The sequence below is a fragment of the Corvus brachyrhynchos genome, unplaced genomic scaffold, assembly GCF_000691975.1.
Source record: "Corvus brachyrhynchos isolate BGI_N302 unplaced genomic scaffold, ASM69197v1 scaffold239, whole genome shotgun sequence".
Classification (NCBI taxonomy): domain Eukaryota; kingdom Metazoa; phylum Chordata; class Aves; order Passeriformes; family Corvidae; genus Corvus; species Corvus brachyrhynchos.
The window spans coordinates 2,812,455-2,822,531 of NW_008246057.1; the positions used below are offsets into that span (position 1 = coordinate 2,812,455).

Genomic DNA, 10,077 nt, shown 5'->3' on the forward strand with positions numbered 1-10,077 from the left:
TACCCCCTGGTGCCCTTAACTGGAATAACTGGAAATACTCCCCTGTCTAACACAGGCCGTGAAGTACAAAGTGGAAAGGAAATTTTCCTCTCAAGGAAAGGAGTGGATGAGATCTTAAATTAACTTCTCATACTCTCTCATAATGTGCAGGCATGGTATTCAAACAGACATGTTTGAAGTTAAGGAAGAAGTGGACGTGAATTTTTTTTAGTGAAGTTGGTGGCTGTGCGTTTTTACGTTGAGTGAATGTATATAAAGAAGTACTTCCAAGCTCGTATTTTGAAAGCACTGTTGTGTTAGAAATTAATTGTCTGTATATAATTAAAAAAGAAGTTTTCTTGTGTTTTATGTACTCTTGGATGAGATTAGAAAATGTCAAATTGTAACCCAGTTCTGAGGAATGGAGGTATATTTTTCTATTTTTAATTTATAAGATTAATAATTCTAGGTAATTATGCTGAAAATTATGTTTGATCTGTTGCTGTTTTAATATACATAATGTGTTACTGTTGCTTTTAAGAGTGAAGCCAAACATATTTTCCTACATGGGAACTAAAGATAAAAGGGCTATAACAGTTCAAGAGATTGCTGTTCTCAGGTGAGTAAAAATACAATCTGTATTTGCACTTGTGGTAGCTTGGATATCTCACTAAATACCTAAAAGACTCAGTGACACAAATGGCGCATTCAGGTCCTGACCTTGTAAAGCACAGGTGTTAATGAAGATGCCACAATCCTTTTGTATTCTGTGGTGATTGCTGGTATTTTCAGTCAGTGGTGCTCTGAGTCATAGGCTGGTTACGTGTACTTCGCTGTGGCAGTGGGACAGATTGCCTACGTGCTCTTAGGCTGCTTGGATCTCTTGCAACAGCAGAAAAACAGAATGACATGGTGAAAATTATGTCCCACTTCCTTCCTGGCTTTTGTTTCCCCCTTTCTACAGCTAGAATCCTATTTTCTTTCTCACTGAACTCTCTGAACAGCGCCAGAGAAGGCTAACACTGCCCTTGCTTATCTGTGAGTAGCCAGAAGGGGCAAGAAAAAGATGAGGAATTTTTCCTGCCTTAACCTACTCTCTTAACTCACCTTTTAAGAGTAAATAAAATTTACTTTGTCATATTCTAAGACAATTATATGGTTTCTGGGCACTTTAATGTTAGATCCATAACTGAGAATGACAGATGTCTCCCAGTTATGTATTACAATATCATTTTAGGTAGCTGGAATATCTTGTTTGCTCTTCTTTTTACAACTTTTGAAAACCACACTCCTTCAGTGAGGAATTCACAATTTGAAAGCTAGAATTTTGATCAAATCTTTGTTAAAAGGAGGGCATCCACTACTGAATTGTTCATGTATTTCCTCCTAGTGTTCTGTATGTGCATGTGTTAGCACATATAAAGGAAATACTGAATTGTGAATTGTGAGAAGCCCCAGATTCTTGTTGCTGCAAAGCAGCTTTGCAGAGTGGTGACAATTAACCAAATGTGTTGTGTAACCATCCCAGGTGCTGTTCCATTTACTTTTTAACATCATCACATTCAGTGTTGTGTCCAAGAGCTCCAGAGTGCTTTAAGTGTTGATTGTGTAGTGTCTGCTCAGTGGTGCCACAGCACCTGACTCTCCTGCACAGGAGAGGGGGCATTGCCAGTTGCCAGCATGCTCTGAGCTGAGAATGCTTATAGCCATGTGGTTCATAAACTTCACTATCCTGGTAAAATTTTAGCAGAAGTGTCCAAGAGCAGCTTGGTGATGCAAAGAACAGGGTATGCTTCCAAAAATGCTAGCAACAAAAATGGCAGGTATCAGTGACAGATTGAATTCCATGTTCCTTCATCTGCACTAAGCATACACAGTAGCTAATTTTACTTAACTCTGTGTTTATGACTGTGCTAACTGGGGTGTATTCATGAAGTAGTTACTCAAATAACTCAGAGTTCAGCTTGTGGGGTGCAGTATACATCAATATCGCAACATATTTTATTTGGAGTGCATGTTTTAACATAGATGTCAAAAGACAGTGCTAAGTCTGTCACAGTATACATTTTCTTTTGTATGAGTACCCTTAAGAATCATGTGTTATTTTCTTTTAGCTGTTTCATTAAAATACTTCGAAAAGGCAACAGTAGAAAATTGGGGAAAACTAGACTCACTGGTTTTTGTTCTGTAATGCCAGTGTTTCTATATTTATCTGCTTTTCTAAACGTAGATTGGTCGCTGTTGTCTGTTTCTTTTTAGAATCACTGCACAAAGACTTGCTCATTTGAATAAATGTTTGATGAACTTCAAGTTAGGAAATTTCAGTTACAAGAACCATCCACTGAAATTGGGAGAACTGCAAGGGAACCATTTCACTGTTGTTCTCAGGTAGTATGTATTCTGATGGTTCTGTTAGAATTTTTTTTTCTTTAAATAGGTAAGCAATATCAGTGCAACTTGTGTTATGAAAAAGAAGTCCTGTTGGCAGGAGGCAGTTGAATTTGATGCATGCTATATAATATTGATGTTGAGCTTTAGTATAATGGGCATCACAAAATAGCATAAACCCTTAATCTGTCTATAATTTTTTTTCTTAATGCTAGAAACATAACAGGAACTGATGACCAGATAGAGCAAGCAATGCATTCACTCAGGGAAATTGGATTCATTAATTACTATGGAATGCAAAGATTTGGAACCACAGCTGTTCCTACTTATCAAATTGGCAGGTATGTCTTGCTTTCATCCTCCCCCCCACCCCTTTTTTTAAAAAAAATTTATTCTTACCACCATGTAACTTAATGTATTTTTGGGAACATTTTTCTAGCATATTGCATGTACCAGTTTTAATTTTAGATTCAAGAAAGATCTTGTTTCTGAACTTGCTTCAGCAGTTATCTTGCATAATAGCACTACTTTTAATATTGCATAAGTCTAAACACTAATACTTTTTTTTATAAGTTGGCTAAAATGTATTTAGAATGTTTTCCCTTTAAAATGTATTTAGTCAGTTCTTAATACACATTACTGTTTGAATCCTAGAGCTATTCTACAGAACAACTGGAATGAAGTAATGGATTTGATATTAAAACCACGACCGGGAGGTGAGAACTGAAAAATGATACATCACATGTATTCTGCCTGTTCTCCAAGAAGTGTATGTTTAGGAAAACCCTGAGCCAGTTTAGCAATGGAGAAGCAATCTTCAGACTCTGCTTTTTTGCCTTACTTTCCTTGCTGTGCAATTTCTTGCAGTGGGGCTGAGCTGAAAAGGGACCTGAATACTTAGTGTCTGCTCAAGCTCCATGTGAAGCCTTCCAGCCTCAGGTGTTCTATGATTCTGTTCATCTCTGATTGCCATGACTGAAACTTTAGTTTTTCAGCTGTTTTAACAAAAGGTGAGATGGATGCTTTTTTTGGTATGTAGTTAATATATTTTTATTTCACATCCTTGCTCTAGCTGAAAAGGGATACTTAGTCAAATGCAGAGAAGAATGGGCAAAGACTAAAGATCCAGCAGCAGCCCTCAAGAAACTACCTGTAAAAAGGTGCGTGGAAGGACAGCTTCTACGTGGACTCTTAAAGTTTGGAATGAAGAACATAATCTCTGCATTTGGCATAGTGAGTGTAAAAGTGCTGGGCGGTATTTACTTGAATAAACATTCTTTTGATGGTATCAGGATGAATTTAAAGTAGACTCATAGATGCTTGATGAGTAGAAGGTTAAGTTTAAAAATCTTCAGATTTATCCTGCCTTTTTGCTGGAAGTACTGCTGCATAGTAACTGATGACATCTCTAATTAATGTACGCATAATGATCTTTCCAATTTATACAACAATCTCCCTGGTATGTGGGAAGCAATACAGTTATACTTAGTAGCTATGTATAATACGGATCTGATAATTGTGCAAATGTTCAGTTTCAGTGTTTTCCTGTTGCTTTAACAGTGTAAATCAAACTGATGCTGGGCTAATGAATCAGCCTGGTATAGAGGTGATGGATTCACTTGTCGTTTTCAAGTGCTGTAATCAGGATCAAATCTTTGGAGAAAATACCTCATCACCAGCAAACTATTGGGCCCATTGTAGGAGCTGGGGGATAATTTCTTGTTTATGAAGAAGATAATTAGAATAACACTGTGCTTTCACAGCTGCAAAGTTTACTTAAGATTTCAGGAGGTTGAGTATGAATTCAGTGTTTTGTAATAGACCCATGTGTTTGAGCTGTAGAATTAAAAAAATGTGGGTTTTTTTTTTGTGAATTTAAGCACAGTTCTTTTTTGTGCACATTTCAAATGTATAAAAGCATTATTTCTTCACATATCTTTTTCCCAAACAATGAACAAAAATCAAATCTGTATACTAAGAAATTGTGTAAGTCTTGTTGCCCAATAAGGTAACACTTCAAATATACACCTTTTTGGTTATGATTGTGAGAAAAAACAAAAAAAAAAAAGTCTTTCTAGTGTTTAATTTTTTTTTTCTTTACCTCTAGATACCAAGAAACAATCGTTTAATGTATATTCATAGCTACCAGAGTTATGTGTGGAATAATATGGTGAGCAAGAGAATAGAAGAATATGGACTTAGAGCTGTACCAGGAGATCTCATACTTAAAGGAGGTAAAATCAGACAAAGACAGTGATGCTGTGTAGTTCAGATTCCTAGGAAAACAAGGCACGTAGCTGTTTGTCTGATACTGCTTACATAGTTTCTTTTTTCTCACCCATTTTGGCCCAGTGATATCTGAATCCATTGGTCTGTTTTAGACAAATTGTGCAAGGAATTGGAAGTTAGGTATTACACTTCCATGACCTGTTTATTTTTTCAAATAACTGGATAGAGAGACTATGGAGGACTGAGTGTTCTCAAAAATGACCTCAAACCTAGTTGAGCTATGAAGAACTCTGGAAGGATGTTATGAAGTTTTAACCACAGAAGTTTTTGATTGCATTAGTATCTTGTAAAGCAGAAGCTCCACTCAGTTAAAACTTTCTTTGCTTGGATTTGCTCTGGCATTTCCTACAGCATTTCTCCTTTATGTGTGCCTGATGCATATAAGGGGGCTGTTCCTCTAGCAGTCCTTACTTCGTGTAGCTTTAAGTGACTGGAAGCCAGGCTGTGATTCTGCCAGTAACTGCAACAGCCCTGGAGGCTGTTACTTCTTTTCTTGGAGATGTTGTCTATTAAGTGGAGATAAAACATGGTAGTTATCCCTCTCAGAGTAAGCTTATTTCAATCAAAGGCTTCATTTTAAATTTAGCTGAAGTTGACTGTCGCAGACATCCATACTGGTAACTTCATTGTTCTGTCCTGACTGTAGCCACAGCTGTTCACATTGAAGAAGGAGATGTTGATAACTACACTATCCATGATGTAGTGATGCCATTGCCTGGATTTGATGTTATTTATCCAAAGCATAAAAGTAAGTCTGACTCTTAACTGACATATTTACTCTGAAAATGTAAGTCTGCTTTAAGATTGTTCTTCAAAGGAAGATTGGATCTACTCAACCTTGGTGACTTTTAAAGCAATACATTACTTCAGATCTCTGTTACATTAATGTCAGCCTTTTGTTGCTGCCAGGGCGCTCTGTTCAGTCTCCTTCCCACTGGGAATCCCAGATGACTGTCAGCAGAGCAGAGTTTCTCACTAGCCTGTACCACTGCAAGGAGTTAATCAGGTACAGGATTTTGTCCTTGATGAATTTCATGAGGTTCCTCTTGGCCCATTCCTGTAGTGTGCCTTGGTCCCTCTGAATGGCAGTCCTGTCCTTGCATGTATTGAATGCCACCAGCTTGGTTTAGCCCACAGATTGGTTGGGGTAAATTCCAGCTCTTTTCCACTATTTCACAGGACACATCCCAGTTCCTTGAGGAACTCTGCTTCTAGGTAGACCTCAAACAAGTAGTGACTATACTTTGAGATGATGAGCCAGATAGCTGTTACCCACTTATCAGTCCACCCACGGTAATGTTCTAACCTTGGACACAAAGATGCTGTGGGAGTATGTTGACAGCCTTGCTAAAGGCAAGGCAGGCAACAGTCCCTGCTCTCCCCTCATCCACAGGTGTAATAATTCCATCATAGAAGACAGTAAGGTTGGTGGGTTTTTTGCTTTTTCTCTTCCTTTTTCTCCCCCTTATTAAAACCACAGTCATTGTGTGCCCAAAGAGGATTAGCTCCACTAATTTTCCCAGGGACCAGAGTGAGCCTGACTGGTCTGTAATTCCCTAATTATCTTTCCTTCTCTTTCTGAAGTTGGGTGCAACACTTGGTTTTCTGCAGTTGTCTGGGCATCCCTAGATCTGCACAATCTTTCAGAGAATGTAGAGAAAAACTTCACCATGATGTGAGCCAGCTCTCTCAGCCTGTATCTTCTCCCTGTACTGGTAGTCCTTCTCTTTCTTGAACTTTGCCTCTAAGAAGGGAGGCCTGGGGCACTTGGCTGGTCAAGGCTGAGGCAAAAGGGGCACTGAGACCATCAGCATTATGTCTGTCACTAGACCAGCTGCCCCATTTAGCACCAGACCAATGCTTTCCTTGTATTCTTTCATTCCTTATGTTGCAGCTTAACTCTTGCTGGTCTTGATGTCTGTTGCTGCTTTCAACTGTAGCTGAGCTTTGGCTTTCCTAACACCATCTCTGTGTGCCTGGACAATGCTGATATAGTCCCTTTGTAGCTGGCCCTAGCTTTCACCTGCTCTATGTGTCCTTATGTATGAGGTCAGTCATGGGTTCCCTGCACGTTTTCCTCAATATTGGATTGAACTGTTCTTGTACTTGGTTGTCAAATTGTCAACTCTTTTTTCTCTGCTGCTTTTCAATTAGAGAGTAATGGGTAGTCTAGCCCTTTATTTTTAATTATTTTTTTCCATATACCCGAGATTAATCCTGTGAAGTCTGGAAAATTAGAAAGCATATATGAGATGGCAATTAAATGTCAATAAAGCCATTGTCAAAGTATATTGTAAATTTTGTTTTCAGCTGAAATTTGATTTGATGCTTTTTTGTTACTGCCTCTACTAATCAGGGTGTGGAAGCAAACAGGTAATAAGATTTGTAGTAATTTTTAACTTCTGTGTAGCATTTATCCCATATATGCTGTAAACGACTAAATGTAAGGAAGGGAACAATTCATGTAAACAGGCTGTTTAAATTGGCCACACTACAGTCTCTCCTATTAAATATTTTCCTCTCTTGCAGTTGGTGAGGCCTACAAGGAGATGCTGGTAGCTGACAATCTTGATATCAACAACATGAGGCATAAAATCAGAGATTACTCACTTTCTGGAGCATACAGAAAGATTATCATTCGGCCTCAGAATGTCAATTGGTGAGTGGGAGCATAAAGGAAGTTACCCTTGAATTGACAGCATAGAGTTTATTTAAGTACAAAACTTAAATGAGACTGATCCATGGGACATCCACACAGACTGAAATAGGTAGAGAGGAATCTCTCTGCACTTCTCTCATGTTTTTAATGCAGTCAGAGTGGAACTATACCCTTATTTCTTCGTTGGTTCTCTGGTTCTGTGGTGGAGGAGTATCAAGACATCTATCTAGTTGTTCACTCCTTGCAAGGGCTTGCCTGAACACTTCATAGATAATTACTTATGTTGAAACAATGATAGATAATATTCAAACCAGGGGATTTTTGTAATCTTGCTGTGAGAAAGTTGGTCTCCTATTACTTGTCGATCAGAAAAATTTGTATCACTTAATCCTACTAAATCACTGTCATTAGCGAGACAACCTAGTTTTCATATGGCAACTGAATAAATACCTTTTATACAGGGAACTGTACAAATGTGCAGAAATCTGATCACTGATGCATAGAATAAGATATATAGGGCTTAGGAGGGAGCCCTAAAATACAAATATTTATACACTTGGAACATCAGCACTAATTAATATGAAGCTCATCTACTTCCCTTTTAGTTTTTCAGGCTCATGGTTACATATGGGATTTCTGTTAAATGAACGGCAGAAACCGTAGAATGCGTTTAAGCCCTTTTAAATTTTAGATTACTGTATTGAAAGGCTTTGCTCCTGCGAGGTACTCTTAAAGTCGACACCATTCTTCACTTAATTTCATGAACTATACTTCTTGTATAGTTGGAAATTCTGACAGCCCACAAGGGCAAACCAGATGAGTTCTGCAAAGAAACATCTCACTAACTTTCAACTGCTTTTTAATAATCTTCATAAAGCCAAGGCAAGCCTTCTACATAAAGCTCTACCTGTTATTTTGCCATAAATGCCACATAACTTTTTTATTACTTAATCAATTCAATTTCAGTTGTAAATGCCAAGTTGGAATAATAATAATAAAAAATAATATTATAATAGAGCACATGTATACAAAATGTTAACCTAAATAATTTAAAATTATAATAATAAATTTTATGTCTGTTATAAAGGGAAGTTGTTGCATATGATGATCCTAAAATCCCATTATTTACTACGGATTTGGATAAACTGGAAGGAAAACCATTACCAGTTCTCCCTACAGGTAAGTTGATTTTTCCGCTGGTTTGCTAAATGGAAGTTTGATCTGGCTGTTCCTTTCAACTGCTACATATTGAAAGCTCCTTTAAGGAAGAGCTTTCATTTAACTATAGACTGTTAAGCAATGGTAACGACTTCCAAAGCCAGGTGCCTAAATAAGGACCCTTATTTCTCAAGGGTGTAAGCCATTCCTCCAACATCTGTATTGACTCTTGTATTTTCCTACAGGCATCTGTAAAATCAAGTAAATGCTTAGCAGTAAATGTCTTCAAATAACAAAGGTGGAATTAAGTCACAAGTTGTCAATATATTGAGCTTGTATTATTGGTGCTAAACACAGTAGATGGCTCAAATACTTAACTCTGGTCACAAGGCGTTTTGACACTTCTTTTCCAGAAAAGTGAAGACAGGCTAGGAATTCAGTCTGAAAGAACAAATGCTTGCTTTTAAAAGAAGAAAACTCTCACACCACCACTTTGTGCTGAGAGAAAATGTTAAAAAGTTGTTTCATTAAATTTTTCACTGTGGATTATAAATGGGAGTGTGATGGTGGTGGTTGTTTTGCTTTATGGGCTGGGGAAGTTGGTTGTGGAAGCCGTTAGTCCAGTTTAGATGGTATCCAGAATAAGCATTATATATGCCCTTAACCACTTGTTCTTGCTTTTTGTCTCTTACGCCTTCTCATAGATGGTAAATTCAGGGCACTAAAGATGGAGTTCTCCCTTCCCCCATCCACTTATGCTACCATGGCAATTCGAGAAGTTTTGAAAATGGACACAAGTATAAAAAACCAGACACAACTGAATACAACCTGGTTGCGCTGAATGAACTGCAAAATTACTTAATTTTAACAAAGTGTTTTCTTATTTACATGTTCTGTACAAATCTTTAAAGAGTCACAGTAAGAGATTTGTATTTTTTTAAGTTTTTTTAGTGCTAGCATTTAACTTCAGTAGTCCTTTGCAAAACGGTGGCTGTAATATAATATAGATATTAGTGACTGGTGCTTTTTACTGAATGAGTAAGTTGCTTGAGCTGTAACATGGGTGCATCTTTAGAATTGAGCTTATAATGGAATGTTTAGCTTGTTTTCTTTGGGCAAGCACTGAATGTTTTCACGAGTTCAACACACCTTGAAGTCTTTTCAGATACAAGGAATTACATGGAAAAAGATGAATTACAACAAAATCAAGATACTGATGAATATATGTATTGCAGGAGTTTTGCTGGTAGCATTGGCACTGGTGCAGTAACAGATTCTGTTAGCAAGGCTTTTGTGTGCTGTAAAGCTGTACAGCTCTTTTAAATAGTTCGACTTTTCATTGAGAATATAGTTGTATTTTCCAGCTAGTACCTGTACCAAAGAACCGGTACTAAAAATAAATTAACCTGAAATTCTGAGTGTGTATCAGTGCGTGCATCCTTTGCGCCTGTCCCCTGTCCACTGCTGGGGGCGGGGGGCGAATAATGATCCGGGCTTCGGGCTGGGGAAAAAAAAAATACTGTGGAGCTGTTCTAAAATGACCTGGTATTTTCAGCCAAATGCAAAGTTATGGCGCCGGCCACACCGGCTGTGGGCGGGGGGGG

At 37.9% G+C, this 10,077-nt stretch overlaps 1 protein-coding gene across 4 annotated transcripts in view; it reads left to right on the plus strand.

Annotated features, from left to right (window-relative positions):
- PUS7 (pseudouridylate synthase 7 (putative)) overlaps positions 1-9,891 on the plus strand; it is a 21,342-nt gene extending 11,451 nt beyond the window's left edge. For all 4 annotated transcript variants that reach the window (XM_017746007.1, XM_017746008.1, XM_008642518.2 and 1 more), the window contains 10 exons: positions 521-598; positions 2,239-2,367; positions 2,583-2,708; positions 3,022-3,083; positions 3,440-3,600; positions 4,475-4,601; positions 5,303-5,404; positions 7,186-7,315; positions 8,403-8,494; positions 9,178-9,891. In XM_017746007.1, coding sequence (XP_017601496.1) covers positions 521-598; positions 2,239-2,367; positions 2,583-2,708; positions 3,022-3,083; positions 3,440-3,600; positions 4,475-4,601; positions 5,303-5,404; positions 7,186-7,315; positions 8,403-8,494; positions 9,178-9,314 — 1,144 coding nt within the window. In that variant the 3' untranslated portion in view covers positions 9,315-9,891. The remainder of the gene's footprint in view (positions 1-520; positions 599-2,238; positions 2,368-2,582; positions 2,709-3,021; positions 3,084-3,439; positions 3,601-4,474; positions 4,602-5,302; positions 5,405-7,185; positions 7,316-8,402; positions 8,495-9,177) is intronic.
- Positions 9,892-10,077: the final 186 nt, after the last annotated feature.